Source organism: Peromyscus eremicus, chromosome 1 (assembly GCF_949786415.1).
Source record: "Peromyscus eremicus chromosome 1, PerEre_H2_v1, whole genome shotgun sequence".
Classification (NCBI taxonomy): Eukaryota; Metazoa; Chordata; class Mammalia; order Rodentia; family Cricetidae; genus Peromyscus; species Peromyscus eremicus.
This window is the reverse complement of record NC_081416.1, coordinates 88,841,247-88,867,906: the sequence shown is the minus strand read 5'-3', so window position 1 is coordinate 88,867,906 and position 26,660 is coordinate 88,841,247. Positions and strand designations below refer to the sequence as shown.

The window sequence follows — 26,660 nt, the reverse complement described above, 5'->3', positions numbered from 1 at the left end:
ATTTTTATTTTATTGTTATTTCATAAACTTTAATACTATTTATTTAATGTCTGACATTCAAACAACCCTATGTACTATTAATGCTTACCCCAAAACTGCATCAAAAAGTTGCTAACACAAAGCTTAGTAGCAAAGTACTTCATTAACATATACAAAGCCCTGTGCTCAATCCCCAGCACCACAAAAAATTAAAAATGCAATCATTAAGGATATAGAAATAAAGAGGTTACTGAAATGAAAACATCACTATTACAAAGTTTTCCCACTGAATCCATGAACCTTTCTAAAAGCAAACAATGACATTTCTACCCTTATCACTTCTTCATTAAATAATGTACTATTGCACAACAGAAACATATCACGAATTAGAAAGCATAACACAAAATTCACTTGAAACACACACACACACACACACACACACACAATGATATATACAACTATCGTCCCACGCAATGATAAAATTCATATATCATCAAAGCTATTGCACACCAGAAACATATCACGAATTAGAAAGCGTAACACAAAATTCACTTGAAACACATACACACACACACACACACACACACACACACACACTATGATATATACAATTATAGTCCCACGCAATGATAAAATTCATATATCATCAAAGTCTCCAAAATACGGACAAAATAATTATCTAGGAAATAAATGAGAGTCCTACTTGAATGACATATACACAGAGAATAAAACAAACCAAAAAATATTTACACTGTGTGGCATGTACTTGTAAATTAATGAAATCAACATCAACTTAAGACAACACATGAAATTCTACAATATATGTAAGTATCTTGTCAGGTAGGAAGTTAGGAAGTATTTAATCATTCATATTTTCTAAATATATAGTTTAAGGTTTTCAAAACAGTTTTTAATATTACAAAAAGGATTTCAAAGTTATGGTATTATTTTCAAGAAAGTTTATATTTGTTACCAGGGACCAGAAGAATTTTTTATTTGAGTAAGCTAAACTTTCAGTATTATCCTCTACATAACATTCACAAAGCAAAATTCTCTATGAAAACATGCTTACATACCTGAGCAATGTGGAATTTATGAGCTGTCAGTTAACATCTTAAAATATCAGATTATAAAGTGTTCCAAATGAAACTGATTTTATCACACAGTGTAAAATCAAACTTAAAAAAATAACATAAAGGTAAGCATGAACTTCTGAGATCAATTTCATTTCATGCATCAAACTCAAAATGAACCAGTAGAGTCTGTCTAAAAAGATGAATTTTCCCATTCGATCAGTGTGCCCATGGAATACATTTGCATAAAGATGTCCTGAGGCAAATACTGACACAAACATATAAACTGTCAAGTGAAACCTGCACACATAATATATTTAAAGAAGAAACAAACTTCTGTTAAGCAGTTGCAAGTACGTAAGAACTAATCTAACTTTGCCAGAATTCCAAACTGATCAAATTACAACACCTAATTATGTAGTCAACTAAGATGTTAACATAATCTAGAGGCAAAAGTATTTAAAAAACCAAAAAATACTAAAAAATTAAAAGAAACCTTTCTCTAAAAGCTATTTCAGGAGAAACAATCATGCATAGTGCTTTGTAAACAAGGCCACATCCTGACAGGGCTTGCCACAATCAAATGAAGTAATGGTTTTTATAATTAGGTTGAACAGAGCTTGGATATGGGAAATATATATATATATACATTTTCTACCTACCTTGAATGTTTATAAAGTTTACGAGGTCTACTATGCAATTTCCGATCCCAATTCTCTGGATCGCTGGAGTTACTGTCATAGGGATGAGGCCGTCCTGCCATCCCACTTCAAGTTTCCTCACACTACTGCTCTGAAAGCACACATGTAGCACCCATAACCTACATAAAAGAGTAGTGTTGACCTTTAAATCTCTTCCATGCAGAATAAAAGCCATAGAATTTTATATATTTGAGATTATTATGGTATACTTGTAAAGAACTAAGTAGATCACAAAATACTAAACATATAAAATGTCACAAATCAGATTAAAATAAACCCCAGAATTCTTTTAAAGGTACTTTCCACTTGATACATCTGCTAAATTTGCTACCCTTGTGTAACAGTTTAATAATATAGTACTTACATTGAGTAAGTATACTTAAAACAATTATCTAAGTATTTCATGTTTCCAAACATCAATCAGTACCCCAAAAGCAAAAACAATCCAGAGAATGATTATTTTACATAAATTTTCACTTGGAATATATTTCTTAATTGACAAAAGTTTTTGTTTTTTTCTCTACCAGGGATTAAATTTGGGACCTCATGGAGGCTATTCAAGTGCTTCACCTCTAAGTTACATTGTCCAGTGGCACAAAGCATCTTAAGACCAAATTATTAGTATTTCCTTAACCAAATTGGTGCTAAATAGAAAGTTAATTTTTGCTGGCAAATGTATATATAAAGCTATCCTAAAGTTTCCTTACAGTGCAATTACTACAAAATGCTTTTATAATGAATCCTATCAATATCTTCTCCATATATGCAAGGTTTATGACTACTAAATCTATCAAAGTTACAAAGAAACTCAAAAGCTTTACACAATACCTTAACTAAACATTTTAAAAGTATATCAAGTATCTAATCTTCCCAATCATCAAGATGATTGGCCTTATAATCTCATATATAGAACAGAAAATAACTTCAGAATTTTGGTAACTTTGTAGAAGTTTACAATGTTGATCAATGGTAGGATTACAAAAATGGTGATAATTTAGTATATAAAATAGTCCAGATCTTGAAAACCACACATTCATTTGAAAACAGATCAGATTTTATTTACAGGGACTGTGAACACAACCCCCACCACCACCACCCTAAATGATAAACAAATATATATAACTTTGTACAAATTGTTTAGCAAAATTCTGTAACTCTGACTAGAACCAGGTTTCCTGACCCTGGCTCCAGCATTCTTTCGACACTCATTTCTAATTGGACTTGACGGAGTGAAATGAGGAGGAGTTGTTCACAAACATCAAAGACAGGGCCAGTGAGATGGCTCCTTGGGTAAAAAAATCACTTGTGCAAGCCTTACAGCCTGAATGGGAGAACCGACTCCTGAAGATTGTCCTCTGACCTCCACATGCATGGGGTGCCATGTGACAATACTCACCCACACAATACTACTACCAATAATAGTAGTATTTTTTAAAAGTTAAAGATAAATATCAAAATTAGAGAAATACCTTCCTAAGCTCATATGGCTTCATCATCTCTGTCTCTTCTATCAATTCAGGTCATCTTTATTTACCAAGTTCAAAAAACCTGAAGTCATCCTTGACTTCTCACCTTCCCCTATCACATCTGTTTCAAAACTTTCTTATGATTCCTTCTTTCCCTTTTTATCAATAAAGCTGCTACCTATTCTAAACTAACCCTGTCATCTATCAATAAGCCTCTTGGCATATTTGCTTCAATGAAATTTTAAAAAAACTATAAAAATTTTTAAAGGCTTTCCATTTCCTCTACCTAAACTGCTTAGCTTAAAAAGTTCCTTCCAAAAAAAATGGCACTTGAGTCCCATATCCACATCGCAGGAGGCAATCTGAAGTATACTATTGTTGGATCTTCAAAAGCAATTGCTGGAGTACTGAAAGGAGTTTCGAGAAAATACATCCCTGCTCATAGTAAGATAAAACAGAAAGAGTCTACGTTCCAAATAACTTAGAAATAGTCTATTGCAGAGGCTGGGCCTGTTGGTTAGGTCTGCACACTTTTTAAGGAAACTACTAAAAGTCAGCTGAGAGAAACATTCTATCTCTTAGATGTTATATAGAGAGGAGACAAAGAGAACTATGACAGAAACCCCAGGACAACTCTAACATAGTAAGTATGTGCTCCCTGGGACATTATTTCTAGATAGTATGAATTAATGAAAATGATCCACAGAAGGACATTTTTAAAAAGTAATAAAAAGTATAAGGAGACAACTTATTGTTTTCACGAGGTATCAATGAACTAACAAGTTCCTCTATTTCCTTCTACTTTAAAACAGTTTTAAACAGCTCTACATTATCCTGTTGGTATATTATGAAGAAATTTTAGAGCTAAGATTAAAATCCAATTTAGCCAAAGTTCCATGCTCTTTTCCAATGTACCCAGCACCTACATACACAGGAACTGATGTTTGTTCCTTATTACCAACAGATGTCCCTTTAAACCCCAGCCCTCTTGTGTCTTGTCTATCCTTTATCTTTGTAGGCTTAGTTTAAACAGAGTTGTCACACAAGAGCTTTTCTATTACAGTGAAATCATTTCTTTGTATGTTTGTGTCTATGTGCACATGCATGTGGATAACAGAGGTCAATGTGGATTGCCTTCAACTGTTCTCCACCTTATCTTTTGAGACAGGTTCTCACTGTACTCACTGACAGGTTAGACTGATAGATCAGTGAGCCCTAGGAATTCAGCTGTCTCCAGTGCCTCCTGCACTAGCATTACAGCCACATGCCACCATACCTGACTATTTCACATGTGTGCCAGAGATCTGAACTCAGGTCCTCATGTTTGTACAGGAAGCAATCCACCAATCCGTCTATCTCCCCAGGGCTTACTTTTATCGTTCAAACTAGAAATTCAAGTATAGTAGTTATTAGAGAGAAAGATCTTTTAAGCAAAAGAAAACAATGATGGCTGTGGGTAATGGTGCTTGCTGCCAAGCCCAAGAGTCTGGGTTCAATCTCTGGGAGTCACATAGTGAAAGGAGGAAATTGATTCCAGCAAGCTGTCTTCTGATCTACACACACACACACCACAGCAAACACATACCCCCCTTTCCCCACATAATACAAATAATCTATTTTTTAAGAGAGAACAATGAAAGAATAGAAGGCTTGGAACTTCTAGTTAAATACAAAGCCAAATAACTAAAGGTGTGGGTGACTGAGACTGGTAAGGACTAGTCAAGAAGAGACGTGAGTGAACTAAATGCCCTAAAGTAACCTCTGTATAGAAATGGCCAATAGGAGCCAGGCAGTGGTGGCGCACGCCTTTAATCCCAGCACTCAGGAGGCAGAGCCAGGCGGATCTCTGTGAGTTTGAGGCCAGCCTGGTCTACAGAGTGAGATCCACGAAAGGCGCCAAAGCTACACAGAGAAACCCTGTCTCGAAAAACCAAAAAAAAAAAAAAAAAAAAGAAAAGAAATGACCAATAGGTATAGAGACTACCCCAAAAGGTGAATGAATTACTTGTGATTGATAGTCAAAGATACCTAGATGCTCAGTTAATTCCTAACTAAATAGAAAACCTTACTGGAACTTAGAATAGTAATTCTGAAGGACCAGAAACTTTAAGATCATTTGATAAACTCCCAACTTAGGTATAGAAGAGACTGTAGCACCCAGAAAAGCAGAAAATACACAACATATATGTGGTAGTTTGGATGAGAATGACCCCATAAGTTCAAATGTTTGAATGCTTGCTTGGTCTCCAATCGATGGACCTGTTTGGAAAGGTCTGGATGGTATAGCCTTGTTGGGGGAGATGTGTCACTGAGGGTAGGCTTCAAGGTTACAAAAGACTTAAGTCATTTCTTTTTTTTTTTTTTTGTTTTTTGTTTTTTTTTTCAAGACAGGGTTTCTCTGTGTAGCTTTGCGCCTTTCCTGGAACTCACTTGGTAGCCCAGGCTGGCCTCGAACTCACAGAGATCCGCCTGGCTCTGCCTCCCGAGTGCTGGGATTAAAGGCGTGCGCCACCACCGCCCGGCGACTTAAGTTATTTCTAAAGACAGCTTTTTGCATCAAGATACAGCTCTGAGCTATTTCTGCCACCATGTACCTTTGTTTCACCATCACAGATTCAAACCCTCTGAAACAGTGAGCCCAATTAAATGCATCCCATCATATACTGCATTGGTCATTGTGCTTTGTCACAGTAATAGAAAATTAAGTAAGATGGTATAAAAATCACAAATAATTGAAAATGTTCTAGAAAACACTTAAAATTTCCTTTGGATTAACACACTTTAAATATTCCTATGGAGGGCTGGAGAGATGGCTCAGAGGTTAAGAACACTGGCTGTTCTTCCAGAGGTCCTGAGTTCAATTCCCAGCACCCATATGGTGGCTCACAACCATCTGTAATGAGATCTGGCTCCCTCTTCTGGCCTGCAGGGATACATGCAAATAGAACACTGTATACATAATAAATAAATAAATCTTTAAAAAAATATTCCTAGGGAGTGTAATATAAATCCATAAATTAATTGACAAGGAACTGAACAGTCATATTTAGAAACATCAAGAACTGTAGGATTTTTGAGGGACTTGAATACAACACATATAGTCATGACATGTGAAAAATTTTAAAACAAATGGAAATCCAAGGAACAAAAAGAAATTTTGTCTAAATGTAGTCAGGTAAACTTCTCTGGTTAAAAGCTCTGGGGTTAGATTTCCAGCACCAACATGTCACCAACGGATCACAAGCGTCTGTAACTCCAGTTCCAGGGGATCAATGTCCTTTTTTGGCCTCCGTGACACTAGGCACCCAAGTGGTACATAGACATACATGCAGGCAAAACATCCATATACATAAATTTCAAAAAATTTAAAAGCCTATTTAAAACACTAGAAAATCTCAAAAGCAAATTACAGTTAAAGAAAAGGAACAGAGCCTGAGTCCAGCTCCTAGGATGAAGAGAACCAGGAAGCCAAGCAGCTCAACATGGAAGAGAAAACCTCAACATTCCAAGTACAAATAGAGAATTAAAACAGATATACTGGAAGTGGAGGTAAAGACCCAATATCTGAGCATCAACTTTGCTCAGATCATTAGTTGGTTGCCAAATTCTACATGCAGGGGAGAGAGACCCCAGATAACCCTGGTAACCTGGCAATAACATAATGTAGACCACAGAAGAATCTTCCCTAGGCAGAATCTACCATCAAAAGTTACATGACAGATGAGTTGACATTTCTTAACTCAGTATATTCCCTAATCATACATAACACAAGTAGCAGAAAACGGAAACCTTTATGGTTAGGATGTCAAAGAACAGAGACCACTAGCAAATGGGCTGGAAACAAAAAGGGTATATCCCCCACCCACTGCCCAAAAAAGGACACAGAAAGGGTGAATTTAAAAACCTGACTATAATCTTTGCCCAAGTTCTTTGCTAACATCAAATAACAATAGGTGCAGGAAGGAATTCCTTCCAGACTTGCTCCCATCCTCACCCTCAAGCCCAGATATGAAGCCAATGGGTAAAAATCTTGAAAAGGGAAGAACTGACAGAGCTGCTATACAATGCAGGGAAAATAAGTCTGCCTGAGTACAGGCAAAATAGGCCTTAGAACAACAAACAACAACCCTCATGATAACACTGTAACAGTCTAAAAATGTTGAACTAAAAATTGTGACATGTCAAGAAACAAGACAGTAAAAGGGATCTGATAAAAATTGACTCCATGTAGACCCAGTTGTTGGGTTAACAAACTTCAAAGCACTCTTTATAAACATATCCAAACAAAGGCCCACAGATCCAAAGATCTGAAAGAAGAAAACAGTCTTGAGTAACCAAAAGGAATCTCAGTAGAGATATGACAAGCATCAAAAAATAAACTGGAAATTCAGCTCGAGCTAAAAGGAACACTAAGATGAGAAATGAGAGAGCACAAGAGCAGTAGTGAACAACAGTGAGCTGGGCTGCAGAGCTGGAGCACATCTAATACCACATATAACACAGTGAGTATTTGCAGCCACTACTGACACACATCGTGATTAATACAAAAAGCTTTAGAGAAGTCAGCTAAGCCAGATTTAATAGAATGTCTGGAAATATCAAGTAGAAAAATAAGAGGGAAATTCATTTTTCATTGAATCCCTTCTTACATTATTTGAATTTTCTAAATATGGTGTTTATAATGATAAATTAACAAAATAGTGTTAAAGTATCTGGAAGTGGCTTTGTCATAAATATTTTTTAACAATAGAATTTTTCTTCTTTTATAACAGCTTAAGTATAGTTTTGTTTTGATTATGTATATATGATCAATATATACAGACTGCAAAATGTTTCTGCCATGTGTCCCTCATTATACTACAAGATCCTTGAGGACAAGAACAAAGTATAATTCATGTTTATGTTCCCACAGCTTAGTACAGCTTAGTGTAACCTGAATGTAAGCATTTACAAAATGTTCTAATTAACTAATTAAGATGAAAGAATCTGACGGCATGTAATATGATCTACTAAAGCAGAGGAAATACAAAGCATAAATATTTTATAAGAGGCCTTTATAGTGTCTTGTCTTAAAAAGAGAATTATCATATAATTATACCTACAGTTCAGTCATGAAAAAGAGCACTAATAGGAAAAATTGTACACCAATTTCTAGTGACAACACCTGCTCATAAGCAACAAACATCAAGAAAGTAGAAAACAGAGCTTTGAATGTGGCTCATACTTGTCTGGGTTCTATCTTTAAGGCACACACACATACACGGACAGGGGAGGATGGAAAGGAAAGAGAGATAAATGTAAGGAGGAAAGTAAGTATAAATCCCTTGAAAATATTTTTAAAGATACCAACTGAGCCCTAGGTTTCCCCAATATCCCTCAAAGATGACTATTTACTTCACACAGAAGCCCTTTCAATAGTCAAAGCTTATTATTTTCTGATTTGTTGCAATCAAAATCAGAGTTTATTTTTACAGTGGTAGGGATCAAAGGTAGGGTTTTATGCATGACAGGAAGTGTTCTACCACTGTTATACCCTCAGCCCCAAGCTACTCTTTTATTTATGTATGTACTGTGTATGGAAGACAGAGTTCAAACTTGGGTATAGCTCCTCAGGACACAGTTCATCTTGTTTTAAGACAAGCTCTTTCAGTCAACCTGGAACTCTATTATGTTACAAAGGCTGGCCAGCAAGCCCCAGAGATCTCCATGTCTTCAACTTCCATTCACTGGGATTACAAACGGGTATTTTTTCTTTTTGTTAATGGGGTTCTGGGGGTTGAACTCAGATCCTCAGGCCTGAATGGCAAGCACTTTATCAACTGAGCTATTTCCCCACACCCAAAGTATTACTTCACAGAATTTGTATTAAAGTTACTTTGTTTGCTTATCTCTCACTCTCCGCCTCTTTTCCTCCAGTGTGTCCCCTCTGCCCTTTCCTCCCTCCCTTCCTCTCCCTTTTTCGCTTTTTTCTTGACAGGCAAGCCTGGTACTGGCAATGATGCCTCCATTTCCAAACTGCTGAGGCTGTATGAATGCTCACATTGCTCAGCTTGTGTTCCTTTCTCTCCCTCTCTCTGTGTGTACCCAAACATGCACTTCATTCACTTCTTAGTCGAGGTATTAATACTTTTTAAAAATGTCCCTGTCTTGTTTTAAATAGCACAATAAATGTTTGAAGATCTTTCTGAATTCCAAGCATTTCTAAATATCTGCTTAACATGGTGAGAATTATAAATAACTAGATGGTCTTAGAATGACGAACACTATGTAGTTATTTGTAAGTTCTTAAACTCACTAAAAGATAAGATTTTCAGTTAAAAATATCACTTTGTTATCTATGTTTATGATTCTATTTTTCTCTTCTTACTATGTCCAAATAGCTTTACCTTCAAAACTAGAAATATCCTAAAATCAAAGCAAACCACGTTGACATGTAACACAGACAAAATTCCTATAAGCTACCAAAACGCCTGAATCAGAGATTACATTCAACTCTAAGAAGCAACAGCTTCTAAATAACTTACAAACTTTTTTCTTTCATGATGCTTTTCCAATACTACATATTTTTCAGTCTTTACTAATGAAGCTTCATTCTGACCTATTTATTATTACCTTCACCTTTCATTCCTTTGGTATATTTTACTTGTCTAGAAAGGGCCCTACGATGCCAAGTCTAGATTATAGTGCTCTACAACAGAAAGAACTGTATGAAAACAAAAATGTTTCAATCTGTGATGTCCAAAAAAGTGACTCTGGAGCTATTACGCACATGAAATGTGGCTACTACAATGTTCCTATATACTAGAAACAAACCGGGAATGCAATCAGGGAAACAACCTCATTCACAACTGCTTCAAAAAATAGACATAAATACCTTAGAATAAAGCTAACCAAGGAAATCACAGACTTTCTTATAATGAAAACGTAAGAAATTGAAGAGCATAGGCTCAGATGTTTGAATACTTACTCCACAGTTGGTGGCACTGTTTGGCGAGGTTTAGGAGGCGTGGCCTTACTGGAGGAAGTATATCACTGAGGTAGACATTGAGAGTTAAAACCTCTTGCCATTTCTAGTTTGCTCTCTACTTGAGGTGAAGAGGTAAACTCTCAGCTTGCTGCTCCAGACACTCTGTCTACCTGCTGCCAGGTTTCCCTGTCCTGCTGCTGATGGACTCATATCCCTCTGGAATCATAAACCCAAATAAATCCTTCCTTTTGTAAGTTGCTTTGATCGTGATGTTTTGTCATGGCAATAAAAAAGTAACTAATACACATTGGAAGATGGAAAGATCTCCCACAGTTTTGGATTTGAAGAATATTACAAAAAAATGGTCATACCATCAAAAGCAATCTACAGGTTCAATATAATCACCATAAAATTTCAATGTTATTATTCATAGAAACAGAAAAAGCAACAATACCAAATCCTGAAAGATCATATGGAAGTACAAAAGATTCCAGAAAACCAAAGTAACCTGAGGGGGGAAAAATTGCTGGATGCATCACTATACCTGATCTCAAGTTATACTACAGAGCCATCATAACAAAACAAATGAAACAGTACCCACACCAAAATATGCAGATCAATGAGACAGAGAAGGAAGATAGAGATGTAAAGCCACAGCTACAGCCAATTGATATTTGACAAAGATGACAAAAACATACCCTGGAAAAAAACAGTCTCTTCAACAAATGATGCTGAGAAAACTAGTATCTAGATGTGGAGAAGATGGAAAATAGACCTCTGTCTTTCATGTACAAAATCAACTCTGGGTGGTGGTGAAAAGCCCAGCAGGCGATGGTGGCACACACCTTTAATCCCAGACTCTGGAGGCAGAGGCAGGCAGATCTCTGTGAGTTCAAGGCCAGCCTGGTCTATAGAACAAGTTCCAGGACAGGTTCCAAAGCTACACAGAGAAATCTTGTCTCAAAAAACAAAACAACAACAACAACAACAAATCAACTCCGTGACTCCATGAATCAGACCTAAATGAAGACTTGAAATTCTGACACTATTAGAGAGAAATGCAGGGGAAAACACTCCAAGATAAAAGGATTCAGTTTCTAATTAGGAGTCCAGTCACTCAGGAAATAATGCCAATTGACAATAAAGTTAAAAAGGCTTCTGCAAAGGATGGAAGCAATCAATCTAGTGGACACAGACTACAGAATGAAGAAAATCTTTGCTATCTATCCATCTGACAGAAGTTTATTATCTAGAATATACAACAAAAAAAAAAAAAGGAAAAAGAAAACTGAACAAGAAATACAACAACCCAGCTAATGAAATGTACAGACAGTTCTCAAAAGATGAAATACAAATAGGCAATAATCATACGAAGAATCATTTTCACTAGCCATCACAGGAATGCAAATCAAAACCACACTGAGATTCTGCCTACCCCAGTCAGAACGACAGTCATGAAGAAAACAAAGAACAAATGCTGGCGGAGATGTTGACAAATGGGAACTCTTACTGCTATTGGGAATGTAAACTAGTCCAGCCACTAGGGAAGGTTCCTCAAAACACTAAAAATGGACCTAACAGATGACCCAAAGGATTCCAAGTCAAAGTATGGCGATACATAATCAATGTGTGCATAATAGTGAAGGTATAGAATCAACACAGTGTCCAACAGAGGAACAGATGAAGAAATTGTGGTCTACTTGTACACAATGGATATAATTTTTTAGTCACAAAGGGGCTATGTGGTTTGCAGAAAATGAATTCAACTGGGAGGCAAATATATTTTCTCTCATTTGTGGTTCCTAGATTTTATATAGATACATAAAATCATGTACAGATATATGACATTAAAGTAGAAGTGAAACTGTCTAAGGGAATAAAAGGGACTAGGAGGGAGAAGAATGAGTAAAAGAAGGGTAGGTGGGGTACAGAGAGCACCTGCTCAATGTACAATAAATGTTTTATAATTTTTTTTTAAAATAGGTGATGGAGAAATGGTTCAGTGGTTAAGAGCACTGGCTGCTCTTTCAGAGAACCTGGGTTCCATTCCCAGCATTCCCAGCTCACAACCATCTATAACTTCAGTTCTGGGGTATCTAGCACCTTCTCCTGGCCTCCACTGGTACCAGGCACACATGCAGTACACTTACATACATGCTGGCAAAACACTCATGCAAAAAATAAGTGCTTTTAATAAAATAAGAAAAATTAATAAAAGGGGGAAATGATAGTGTCTGTTTTCTTTTTCTTTTTCTAAGACAGTGTCTCATGGTATAGCCCTGGCTGTCCTATAACTCATTATGTAGACCAAGCTGGCCTTGAACTCACGAATATCCTCCTACCTCTGCCTCCCAAGTGATGAAATTAAAGGTATGTGCCACCACACCTGGCTCAAAAAGACAGTGTCAATTTCAACTGAAGAATTTTAATTTTTTTATTTTTATTATTTTTTTCTAGATAAAATATCACTATGTAAAGGCTAGCTTTAAACTTAATATGTAGCTCAAGTTAGCCTCTCTCAGTGATTCACTTGCCTCAGTCTCTTGGGTACTCAGATTCCAGACTTCTGCCACCATATCTAGATGAAGTGCATCTTTAACTTACTCTTAAAATTAATTTAAATAGCCACAAGGGCCTATGTTGTTTGTATAGCTATTTCTTTGGAATCTGACATGACCATGTTCTTGAAGCTGAGCAGCTGTCATGTTACCCATGAAGGCTGGTAGCTACTGTATTTGCCGGCACAGAAGCAAAATATTACAATATGTTTCATAAAGGAAGTTATTTTTCCCTCTTCATTTTAAACAATCTAAAATTTGCCCTGGGACAAAATATTTGATAACAGAAAAACACTCTCTAGATATCCTTATAACTTAGGAATCTGGGCAGTGTTCCATTTTGAGAAAAAAATTATATTCAAAGACCCTTTAAATTAAGACTGATTTCAGTAACTTGCTTTAGCATCTATCACACAGCCAATTAAAGCTGGGCTCCGTATCGCTACAGTCAAATTTGGTGGGTTTTTTCCACTATAATGTATCATCTTTCAGATTTAATATACAACACATCAAAATGCCAAACTCAGAAAATAAAAAGTGGTGGCATTTCAAAACACTAAGAGATAAAAAGATGACAGATAAGATTCTAAAACAGGGGGCTGGAGAGATGGCTCAGAGGTTAAGAGCATAGGCTGTTCTTCCAGAGGTCCTGAGTTCAATTCCCAGCAACCACATGGTGGCTCACAACCATCTGTAATGAGATCTGGTGCCCTCTTCTGGCCTGCAGGGATACATGCAGACAGAACACTACATAATAAATAAAAATCTTTAAAAAAAAAAAAAAAAAGATTCTAAAACAGAACAAAGAACTTTCTTTCCTAATATTATCTTATTTCCCCAAGAATTCCAGAAAGCAAAAAGTTCAAAGTAGAACATAAAAACAAAGTCAAGGAAAAATAACAGGTGAATACTGACTTTCAGAATAAAAACTAAAACCACTAAGCTTCACATTTAAATTAAAAAACAAACAAACAAAAATTTCTGAGCCTTGAGAGCTAGAGAGATGACTCAGTGGTTAAAAGTACTTCCTACACAATCATGAGGACCAGAGTGTAGGTCCCAGCACCCACATAAACCAGGTATCCAACAAACACCCATAGCTCCAGCTCAGAAAAATGAGGCCCTCTTCTGGACTCCATGTGCACACAGGCATGTGTACCTGCTCACAGACATGTGTGCATACACTCAGAGACACAAACATACAGACACACATAAACAAAATAAATCTTTAAAAAAATCCAGCAGCAATCTTTTAAGGCAAAGAACTCTAGAAAAACAATGTACAGTCAGGGGCTGGAGAGAAGGCTCAGTGGTTAAGAGCACTTCTAGAGGACCCAGGTTCAATTTTCAGCACCCACATGGCAGCTCACAACTTTCTGTAACTCCAGTTCCAGGGGATCTGACACCCTCACACAGACATACAAGCAGGCAAAACACGAAAGCACTTAAAATAAAAATAAATAAATGAAAAAAAAAAAAAAGAATATACAGTGAATTGCCATATGCTAATGTTTTTGGCAGACTCCTTAAAAGCATCAGGGCCTGGAACCGAAGCTACAGACTAGTTCCCAAGAAGCATCAGATTAGATGACATAATAAGTTAAACTAAAAAGATAGGTAACAAACTATAAATTTTATAAGATAAAGAGTTATTCTAAACATAGTTTTCTCACACACACGCATACACACACATACACACCCCTAGCAAAGATGTGTTTGAATGATAACCAGTAGTGACTGAAGTATTGGGGAAATGGATACTCAAGTTTGTGAGATAAACTTTTAAAATAGTTATCATATATTCTAACACAACAGTTCAAAACAAAATTCATAGAATAAGTTTTTCATCAAAGCATTTATGGCAAAAGAGATGGGGGAAAAAAACCCAAATTTCCAAAAGTAAGGAACTGATTATATTATCTGAGTTTCCTTTTAATTTCTCAAAACAAAATTTTTAAATCATTCCTACAGAATGATTCTAATTTTGAGTGTGTTTAGTATATTGTATGTTTGAATATATTTGTGACTAGTAACAATTACCGTTGAATCACAGGATTATGGTGCTATTTTCTTCTTTGACCTTTGCTAAAAGTCTCAAACTACATGCCATTATCATTACTTTTAAAATCAGGAAAAAAAAACAAAACTCCAAAGAAATCTAATTTTACAAGAAGTGTTTCAAAGTTCTCAAACTACGTGCCATAAACATTACTTTTTTTTTTTTCCCGGTTTTTCGAGACAAGGTTTCTCTGTGTAGCTTTGCGCCTTTCCTGGAACTCACTTGGTAGTCCAGGCTGGCCTCGAACTCACAGAGATCCGCCTGGCTCTGCCTCCCGAGTGCTGGGATTAAAGGCGTGCGCCACCACCGCCCGGCCATAAACATTACTTTTAAAATCAGGGAAAAAAAAAAAAAAAAAAAAAAAAAACTCCAAAGAAATCTAATTTTACAAGAAGTGTTTCAAAGTTCTCACTATAAAACAATTTCAAATTAACATCTGTTTAGGGCTACTGTTAGATAATATTCACTAGATGTGCATAGATATCTAAAGTATAGCAGTTTTTACTCTTTCTTAATGCATTTTGAGCTCAACTAACATAAATTATATGTATAATTTACATATCCTACCATAGCAGTATTACATATGTAGTACAAATATTCAAAAAAGAAAATGAAAAAAACATTCAGTAAAAACCCAATATATGCCAGGCGGTGGTAGCACATGCCTTTAATCCCAGCACTTGGGAGTCAGAGGCAGGCAGATCTCTGAGTTCAAGGTTAGCCTGGTCTACAGAGCAAGTTCCAGGACAGCCAGGGCTACACAAAGAAACCCTGTTTTGAAAAACAAAAACAAAAACAAAACCAATATAAATAGATGTTCTAATGTTTTCTTCCTACTGCATGATAAATATTTTCACACATCTCATAAAGTAGTACATCGAACTCACCAGGGTGGGCACTAGGTCAAAACACTCAGCAAACTGTCAATCTACATTATAGGCTCAGCCTTCCTATTTCTAGGTATTATTTACTATCTTAATCAGCTAAGAGGTCTTGATCCACATGTGTTTCAGTTTTCTCTTCCAAATTTTTAGAGCATTAATTATTTTACAGTACTTTTAAATATTATGGTTTGATAGTTCTGCTAGTCTCCAATAACTGAATATTCTCTTTTAAAGAAGAAACTAGCAATTTGGGAGAACTTAATAAAAAGAAATGAAGAATGTCCTACAATTAACTATCATATGGTAAGTTACAGGCTTCTATAAGCAGCTGTCCATGGCTTAGTGATGCAGCTCAGCGGCAGAGCCTGCTGGCATGCCAAAGCACAAGGCCTTGAGTTTGAGAAAAAGGGAACATGTGCACACGCGCGCGCGCATGCACACACACACACACACACACACACACACACAAAAACCTCTAAATGAATGAATGAGTTAAAAGGAGTAGACAGCACCATTTGCTTTCTAGACATTAGAAAATTAAATTCAAGCGCATACTCTGTAAAACAAACTGCCATGAGTGAAATAATTACTTTTAAAATAAGTCAGAACTTTGTATGTCCATCCAAAAACGAGAAAGTTCATAAAAATTATTTGTTGCAAACTTTTATCTACAATTCCTTCTTAGGTAACTGAGATTTAAAATGTATTTTTTGGGGAAGGTGGGAAGGATGACAAGAGGGCTCAGTGGACGAAGGTGCTTGTACTGTAAGCTTGGTGAGCAGAGTTCAGAGTCGGGAACCCATGTGAAGGCGGAAGAAGAGTACTAATGTCACAAGCTGTCCTCGGACCTCCACATATGCTCTGTGGTATAGACACCCTCTATAACCCACAACAATCATAATTTTGAAAAACTACTTTTAAGTTGTCATTTTATATAGTCTCCAAGCAAAAATTCCAGAACATTCTACTCATTACAGGTAATAATGATCACTGATATCTTAAAATGGAAAATAAAATAATTTAAATTAATGAATGTTTTAGTTTTTAAAAAACATTCCAATGGACGATTTTCAAAACACCCACTCCTCTTCTTTTCTACCTGGCATTCGAATTATATAGAATACCAAATATCAGATAATGGATACCAATATGAAAAACAAGAAAGGCTTCCTACTGTTCAATATTTATTGGAATAAATTAAAAAAAAAACTTCTGAAATTGTCATGGAAAAATTGCACTGCCAAAGGCTGTAAATAAAAATTTGAACTTGTCTTTTTCAAATGAGCTGGGCAGATATGTGCATAAGTTAACTGATGGGTGTGTTTCAAGAACACAGGGTAGGTAGGCAGAGAAGTAGGGGCAACAAGGCCAATATGCTATCTTCTGGGCATAAATAAAGAAAAGCCTAAGTGCTAACCATTTATAATGATATACTGTCCTACTATTACATAACATTTTAAAATACTCTTCCTTTCATCCTTACATCTCTAACAATTATGTCCTATACACATTTTCATGTGAGGAAACAAATTTTTACAGAGATTAAGTAACTTTAATGTCAAAAAGCTTAACAATGAGCTTTAAACTCAAACCTAAATGATTCCAAAATAACTCAAGCATAAAAGTATGATCATAATTTTAAATGACCTTAGAAAATTATTATTCATAGTTTCTAATCAAGTAGTATTGTAATAAGTGATTCACTATGACATTCTCTCATATTATACGCAGCCAAATACTAAATGTTAATTTTATGTCCCCCCCCCCCCCCCCCCCGATAATAATACATCATTTCTTTCAACTACAAAGATAAAAATGAGTAGTCAACCTTCTGTATTTTCTGTGGTGATATTTGGTTTGTGCTCTAACAAATAAAGGTTGCCTGGAGATCAGAGTGTGGGGCTAGCCAGTAGTTAACCATAGAAGCCAGGCAGTAGTGGCATACACCTTTAATCCCAACACTTAGGATCTCATGCCTTTGATCCCAGTACTTGGGAGACACACTTTAATCCCAGCACTAGGAAGGTGGAAACAGGAAGTGATATGGCTGGGTGGAGAGAGGAATGTAAGGTGGGAGGAGACAGGAACTCACCCTTTTCAGGCTAAGGAGTTGGCGAGGTAAGAGGTGGCTGTGGCTTGCTCCTGTCTCCCTGATCTTTCAGCATTTGTTCCAATATCTGGCTCCGCGTTTTTATTATTAAGACCAATTAGGATTCACACTACAATTCTCATGTTCAACACCCACAGATATAATGAAGTCAAAGTTGTAGAGTTTTTGTCACTATTTTCTAAATACAGTAGAACAACTATTTGTACAGAACTTACATTGAATTAAGCATTAAATAATCTCAAGATCACTTAACATATACAGAGGATTTATTGTGTGTAGGTTATACACACAAATGTATACCACTAATCTTCCTGGGATATCATATAATCAGGTACATTACATTTTTAAACAGAATACAATTAAATTATTAATAAAGTAAAGTACCTTTGCTTTCATTGGCAAATATAAAAGCAACAATACCTTACAATCTTCAGAAATTGTGACATAAGACTGCATGTTTAACAAAGTCTTTCCTCTTTAAATTTTACTATTTCAAATACAGGTTAAGAATCCATTAGCCGAAGTGCTTAGGATGACAAATGTTTCAGATTCTGGAGTTATTCAGACTCAGAATGTGATCACAGACCCTACCTATTCTAATCCAAATACTCTAAAGTTGTACTTGACTCACTGCATTCCTACTGCCTACATAAAAACTTTACTAAGCTTTTAATCTTTCTCTTGAAAGCATCTCTGGATTCCAATTGCTCATCTTCTACCTCTGAGTTCTAGTCTGCTACCTTCTTAGCAAGGAGGTATCAGTTTCAAGGACCACAAAGTAAACCAGCAGGCCATATTAAGGAAACTGAAACTTTAGCTTGAACCCTAATAAACATTCTATCAAAGAGAGAAAAACAACTCAAAAACAGTTTGAGATTCTTTATCTGAAATGTCTTGGACCAAAAGTGTTTCAGATTACAGATTTGTGGATTTTTTTCCTAAAATTCTTTAATGTTTGCATATATGAGTATCTTGGGAAGGGAGCCCAAGACTAAACACAAGTTCATTTATGTTTCGTAAACATCCTATATACATACTCTAAAGGTAATTTTACACATGAAACACCATTAGGTCGGTCAACAGGTGGATGCTCAGAAGGATGCATATTTTCAGAGCATTTTAGAGTTCAGGTTAGAGTTTGGGATTAGAGAAAAACAACTTGCAACTCTTCCTCTACTACAAACATCTGCAACTATCTCTTCCCCTAAACCCTACCTCTGCCATAATTTTACTTCAAACCAACAAAAAAACAAAATAAAGGAGTTAAGACAGATGAGGATTAAAAATATAATCAAAGTCACTGGCCAAATAGTAAATCACTTCAATTGTAAATTAAACTTACCCAGTTAGACATGGAGGTGTTCCATTTCCTTCTCCCTCACAGAGGTCCAGCCTGCTCAGATAAACCTACCATACAGATGAATATATTGAAAATGTATGTCCTAAGAATCAACAGACCCAAAAACAGAACCAAAGGCAATGAGGACAATCCATTCAACCCCTTCTTCTAATCCTCCTTTGAAAAATCATTTCAGAGGGTGGGAGGAGGGGGGCAAAAAGCTACTTGCAAGAAAGCATTGCCTACTTTATAAGTCACCATAGAAACATGGCGGGGAATGATGGTCCACCCCCCACCAACAGGTACAATATGCACAAACATAAAACAAATCCCTAAAAGAAATGTTTTTAACTCTCAAATAAGAACATCTTTTAAATACAGTATGTGTCTTCTCTTTTCACCTCTTGTTCTAGAGAGAAGCAGGGAGCTGATGAGATATTAGCATAGCTGAGCTTGAAAAGACGGTGCTAAAAAGAAGAAAATCTAGTATATAAACCCCTCAAAAGTCCTGACTTAAAAAACAATACCCTTTGCAGTCTTTATACAAATCATAATAAACTCAGCTGTGAAGGTCAGTCCTATTTGTACAACTGCACAATAACAGAGGGGTATTTAGCTCCTCCATCTTCCTTTTCCAAACTCTTCCTTACCTAGCCTTCTCTCATGCCTTTACCACGAAGATAAAGACCCTCACTTTGTAAGACCCATCTCTTGGGACTGGAGTTTGACCTATAAAACTCCTATTCCTCACAGCCCAACAAAGCATGAAGCAGATTATGTGATTAAAGTACTTCCTACTAATGGGTAAATGAGTTTTAATCCACAAGCTTTAATTCCACAAATGCTGTTAGTCATACAATGTATTAGGCACAAAGTTTAACCAAAGTACCCATTCTTCTTACAAGAAAAAGTAATCTAAATCAATGAACTTTCTTCATCCCATTGCCAACCTTCTTGTTCTCCCCATGTGCCAGGGGACATGTATTTCCTTTGGTAAAAGTCAATGCCTAGGGACACAATGTGTAAGAAGGTACAACAAATAATAAGTACTTGAATCCTGAAATGGACTGTAGAGGGTCTCCTGGACTTAATTTACATATTGGTACAAGTATAATAGCAACCTTCTAAATAAACCAATTTGCTCTTAAGATACTTACAAATCTAATAATAAACACTAAGAAGTTTTTCGTCAGTTATTTTCATAGTAAATATGTTAATATAGTCCCCTCTTAAAGTATTTATTCCAAGTTAAGCAGTAGATGTCTGAAACTGTGACTAGTACCAATGAATCACATCCCAGGTATTCTGTTTTTCCTTACACAAACATACCTATGGGAAACTTCACTGGTTAGGCACAGTAACAATAATAATTAACAATAAAAAAGTAAAAAAATTGTAACAATATACCCTGGTAAAAGGTTCCGTGACTGCAGTGTTACACATCCTAGCAACCTTGGCATATGCTTTTTCTTTCCTTTTGAGTCAGAAACTTTCACTTTTTTCACACACTTTATGGTTTCTTGTTGACATATGAGTTACTAACAGCACTACTTTTGTACCATGGGCCATCATTAAATAAAATAAAGGTTCCTGAACACACTGTGAACTCATCAGCCAGGCTGATAACCAAATGACTACTAAAGTGGCAAATGGATAGGTAGCACGTTCTGGTCGGACACACCTGCATAAAGGAGTGGTTTATGCTCCAGGAAAGATGGTGGGAGAAACTCAATTTTATCATTGTACTTGGAACAGTATGCAATTTGAAACTGATGGGCTTTTTTTCTGGAATTTTTCCATTTATTAATTTCAAGCCAGTAATAAACTACAAAAGCAAAAGTGTAGACAAAGAGAGACTACTGCAGAAAGTACCCATTTAATTTGTAGCACTGTATTTAATGGGCATTGAACCCATCTTCCGATTTTAATTAAATCTGGCATTTTCCCCAACTCTTCTAAAAGTTTGCAATTCCAAATTAACTGACATAGTTGATTTAAACCTTTGCTTCTAGTTATTAAATTAATTCTGGCCTATAATACAACTTTTAAACCAGATATAAAACATAGCTCTAAAATAGTTTCATATGTTAAAGATCAAAACACAAGTAGGTTTGGTTTCGCCACATGAAACTGTTTTTGTTTTACTTGCCAATATTTTTAAAAAATCAGGAGACTATATTTAAAATTCTAGAGTTCCTATAGTCTTTTAAGAATGCTGAATTTAAGAATTCCACATTCATGTATACAATTAATCAGGTGGACTTGAATACTGATGCCTCTCAGACAAGACAGAAGAAGCTCTCTAGTGCATCTGACACGCTCTTTACCTGTCTAAGTACCTGAAGGCATGTGAACGTTACTCCCTCCTATCTCTCTGAGAGATGCATAGTATTTCCAATCACTTGTACAATTCAGTAGGCCATTTAAATGTTAAGAGGCCACAAGCAGACCACCGTTCTCTGATTTCATTTAATAATAGTTAAAAAAAAAAAGTTATACAAGTCTTTGAAGAATAGAAAGAATGAAATTGAACAAAATTCAGACTGGTGGGAGAATAACATAGAGGAGGTAAAAAGCTCGACCTAGAAGTTTTGAGAGTGTGAAAAAAACCTCAAAAACATTGTTTGCAACTTTCTGAACTCATCACTCTGAATCCTTACCATATGCTGTGTTTCTGAAGCTCTCTTCTTACTTTCTCTCCACTCATAAGAATAAAAGTTAACTAGATAAGCTCTGTTAGAGAAAATTATTAAGCATAAAAACTCAAAAAATGACTCTCCTCAAAAACTTTACTAATTCAATGTTTATCTACTATAAGTAATTTTCCAAGTATTTTCTACCGCTTTCTGCTTAACATTCAAGTATCAGTCCTTGGTTCAAAGCCCAGGGTTGAATTCTAGATGGACTCTCCCATGCAGAAACTCTTTTTAGCTTTTACATGTGCGTGCTTTATTATATCTTTTATTCCAATTTCTACAGTCTCTTTCATTCAAAGTCATCGCTAACCACCTCTCTAAAAAGTTTTGATCAAATCTGGCTAGTGGAGGTTAAGTGAGGGGAGCAAGGAAGAAAAGACAGACACCCAATTGCCAATCAATACATTGTACTGCTTCATTCACATTGTTAACTTAAATAAAAAGCATGGAGACTCCTAAAGCACGGCTATAAAATAATTTCATATACTAAGTGCACAAAGTGGAAAACTGTTTTTAGCATGTCATGGACTCCAAATAAGGGATGAAAACCAGTAATTCTATCAGGGCCAAGATTCAAAATTCTAAAGAGAAAAAAGAAATGGGAATCCGGTAAAGGCCGAGGCTAGGCACACTGGCCGGCACTAACAAATTGCTAAGCGAAATCCCAAATACAAGCCCATTCCCAAATACAAGAAGTGATAAGACTACACAAGTCCCAGAGAATAAATCAGAACCTTTTCTGGGCAAGTTAGAGGCAAACAAAGCTTTACCATTGTTGATACGGTTACAGGATAAAACCACGCAGCACATTACAGGTGTCTCATCCTCTACCCAAAGGGCGACTTCCCCACCACCTCATCCCCAAACTGGGAGCCTTACTCACCGCCCTATTGTGATGCGCCCTCTTCGGGTTGTCGCTGCGGTGGCCCAGGGATGACAGGAAAGGGGCGGGGCACGGGGTTACTCTGCCCTGGAAAGGAGGTTGGAAAGGAGGTGTGAGGGATCGCCTTGTTCCCCTGGGGAAAGGCCTCCGGGCTCCTAACCCATAAAGCATCACCCTTCTCCGCCTCTCCAGACCCGGTGCCGGAGCCGGCAGCTCTGAGCGCCACCCACGCTCCCCCAGCCGCCGCCAGCCGCCGGGACCCCGGCCCCAGCAGCCAGCCTCGCCCTCGGCTTCCACCGCAAACCCAGCTGCCCGCGCCCAGCCCGCTCCAACCTTCCAGCCCCTGAGACGTCCACTGAGGGTCGAGGAGAAGGGCTACGAGAGCGACGCTCCCCTCCCTCCGCCTACTCCACCGGATCCGTCCGGTGCTAGGTGTAAGGCGGCCACTCCACCAGCTGCGCCTGCCAGAGCCGCCCCGGCAGGTTGCAGGCCGGCTCCTTAGCCGCTTCTCGCGAGACCTTGCACTAGGCAGAGGCGCGGCGAGGCGAGTTCTCGCGCGAATGATGGCGCTCCGCCCATAGTGGGCGTGGCGCCGGGCTCCGTGGCGGCTGAGTGGCGTCTCGGGGTCCTGGCTGGCGGGACCGAGCGGTGGGTTCGGTGCGAGCGCGCCTCGGCGCCGCCAGCCGGGACCGGTCTCAGGCCACCCACAAATCCTTGAGCACACTTTCTCCCCACGCTTCCAGTCACCGTTAGGCAAAAACGGACAGCGTCTCCCGCCCAGCCAAAGCAGCGCCTGGGAGACTTCTTGCAGGAGCGCGTTCCCGTGAGCAGAGCAAACGCCAGGGTCGCCTCCGCGGGGTCCGCCAGCAGGTACGGGCAGCACGAGGCGCTGGCAGGCGGTGGTCCTGAAGGACCCACTCGGCTCCCCTGCGGCCGCCCCGCCGCTAGATTTCAAATGCTCTCTTGGCGGGAACCGGTGCTCCAGCTGAAACGCCTGCGGTGGCGCCACCTCTGGGACCTGGAGAGTCACCTGGACGGGACTCGCCAAAGTAGGGTTCCGGTAATTCAGTGTACCCGAACCTACTGTGTGCCTAGTGTTAGGCTCTGAAGAGATGAAACAGTGAGAACGATACCACCCTGGCGCTCAAAACCCTCACCCCAGGGATTCAGACCCACAGAGGAATAGATAATCCCATTATGCTGTGCTAGGGAATGTACCCCCCATAGTGAGCTGTAAGAGTTTATCTTATCTATCTCACTTGTTAAATTCTCAGAGGGTGTGGTGGCGCACACCAATGCGCCGCCCGCCGAATCCGGTGTTTTAGGATTCCGGAGGGAGGCAGAAGCAAAAAGACTGCTGTGAGTTCGAGGTGAGTCTGGGCTACAGTTGAGATCTTGTCTCAAAAAAAACCAAAAATTCTCCACTAAGGAGTGACATTTGAGTTCATTCTTAAAATAGAAGTCCCCCAGTTTGGAGAAGAGTGGGAAGGGCATAAACAGGAAGAGAACATGGTTTCAATATTTTGGTATGAAACAAATTTGTAAAAAGAACTTGGTTTAAAATCTAGTCACTCTATGTGATGCCAAGTGTTTTCCACACTAACATTTATGCTAAGGAAATTATCATTTGAAGTGAAAAAGAGGATAGTGAGCATACTTTCCTCCTGAAAGGACTTAAATATCAGACACCAAAGGAAAACAAAGGTTATTGTCATATAGCATACTAAGTTTTCATAGCTAACATTCTGCTGTCTTGGAAATTGCCCCTAATTTTCAAAACTGTCTAAGAAAAACAAGCTAAACGAGGCTTGTCACATGAATAAAGTTTAGAGAAACTGCAAGAAAATCCTAAACAGTAACAAAATCCTCACCAATCGTGATATGTCATCAAAGTTTTCGGTAAGTTATCTCAAATTGAGTAACTGTAGCACAAGTCAGGGGTAGTGACTCAGTCAAACCGGATTTATTCATTCCCTTGTGTCTGAATTGAAGCTGTCATTTTCTAAAGAAAGGCTCTGACACTCAATGACAGCACTTCTGCCAATAGCCCTTTAGTCACATTATTGAATACAGTTATGTATCCCATAGGTTTCACGTGGCTCGCACTACTCCCAACAAATAAGCCTAGCACGTAATAGAACAGCAGAAAGAAAGTCATTCTAGCTGTTGTGGACCAATCAGGTGTATGTTTAGTGTAATTTACAAGTTCTAGTATAAATTCTAGGAATTTTTTAGAAAACAGTCAGAACAGTATAGGATGTTAAATGAAATATGGGAACTTTAGTCCATGTTGGATTGCATTCAAATCATCTTAACCTGGAGTTCTAAGAATAGCTGTGTATATAGGAGGTAATGCCATTGATTCAAATAAACATAAATTTATTCTAATGATAACTGCTAGCTACGTGGATTAAGGCTCAAACACTTAAAGTCTTCCATAACACTGATACACAATACCAAAGAGCTTAATAGAGAAAGAAGTTTTCATTTAGAAACAATGAACAAATTTCTTTGCTAAATGAGCTATGCTAGTAACAGATGGACACATTTATGTTTTTCCACAATATCAGAGTTGATTGAATATCAAATTCACATATTATGTCAATTTTGTCATCTTTAAGTAGCTTAGAATTGAAAAAGGGTGGTGTGTATGTGCCTAAGTGTTTTCGGTTGCATGTGTGTGTGTACCTGAAGCGGAGGCCAGAGATTAATGTTGGCGTCTTCCAGTTATTATCCACTATATTTTTTGAGACAGTGTCCCTCACTGAATCTGGAGCTCTTGAATTCTGCTAGGCTGGCTAGCCAGCAAACTCCAGGGCTTCTCTTGTCTCTGCTTCACCAGCACTGTGCACCATGTCCAGCTTTTAACGGAGAGTACTGGAAACTGAGCTCAGTTCCTCAGGCTTGTGTGGCAAGCACTTAACCAGTTGTGGAATCTCACAACCCTAGGTCACCTAAATGAACTGATTTTACTTTGAATGTGAGGGCTAAAGTGATGTTTTAGGTTTAAATTACTGTGCTTAAGAGGTCTGTAAAACAAAAAGCTGCTAACGTGTAAGCTACACTTGTCCAAGGACAGGTAAACCTGTAAGCCCTGCTTGCTCAAGGACAGATAACTTCCTGGAATGCTCAGGGCTGTTCATATATGACAGTGGTTCTCAACCTTCCTAATGGTGTGACCCTTTAATACAGTTCCTCGTGTTTTGGTGACCCCCAACCATAAAATTATTTTCATTGCCACTTTATAACTGTAATTTTGCTACTGTTATTAATCATAATGTAAATATCTGATATGCAGGATATCTGATAAGGAACTCCTCTGAAAGGGTCATTTGACTCCCAAAAGGGTAATGACTCACAGGTTGAGAACCACTGATGTAAGCTAACAAGCCACACCTTTTCACTTCTATAAACAAGGTTGGTTGCCCAGCTGTACATGTGTGCTTAATCACATGTAGGTGGGAGGTATGTAGGCAGGAAGTATGTCAGGAGATAGGCTTGCTCCAATTGGATGAAGGCAGGAAGTACAAAACCTTATGGGTTTTGCCTTAATAAGCACCTGACTAATGTAATTCATGGCCATTCTCTGGGAATCATCCTGGCCAGTATTTAATAAAGTTTGCTTCAAATTTGGCTCAAAAAGTGGTGATGGTAGTGTTATTATTATTATTTTCACCCAGTGGGATTATCAGGTACTCAAGTTTTTTGTATTTTTGTTTGTTTTTGAGACAGTCTCATACATATCTAGCTTAAGCTGGCCTGAAATGTACTGTATAGCTCATTTCTAGCCTCCAACTTGAAGCAGTCCTGCCTCAGCTTCCTGAGTGTTGGCATTATAGGCATGACCCACCATAATCTGTCTTAAAACAAGGTTATTTTATTCCATTGCAATTGTAATTGCTAATATTAAATCTCAGATCACACATGTCATGTAGCCAAAAGATT

At 37.7% G+C, this 26,660-nt stretch overlaps 1 protein-coding gene across 7 annotated transcripts in view; it reads right to left on the bottom strand.

Annotated features, from left to right (window-relative positions):
• Positions 1–23,227, bottom strand: part of Btbd10 (BTB domain containing 10) — a 60,111-nt gene extending 36,884 nt beyond the window's left edge. The window contains exons 1-4 of one of the 7 annotated variants that reach the window (XM_059268612.1): positions 23,049–23,227; positions 22,716–22,802; positions 19,140–19,204; positions 1,715–1,872 (exon numbers count right to left, since the gene is read on the bottom strand). In XM_059268612.1, the coding sequence (XP_059124595.1) occupies positions 1,715–1,815 (101 nt within the window). In that variant the 5' untranslated portion in view covers positions 1,816–1,872; positions 19,140–19,204; positions 22,716–22,802; positions 23,049–23,227. The other 6 variants (XM_059268622.1, XM_059268669.1, XM_059268659.1 and 3 more) reach the window with 6 other exon arrangements.
• Between the last annotated feature and the right edge of the window lie 3,433 nt (positions 23,228–26,660).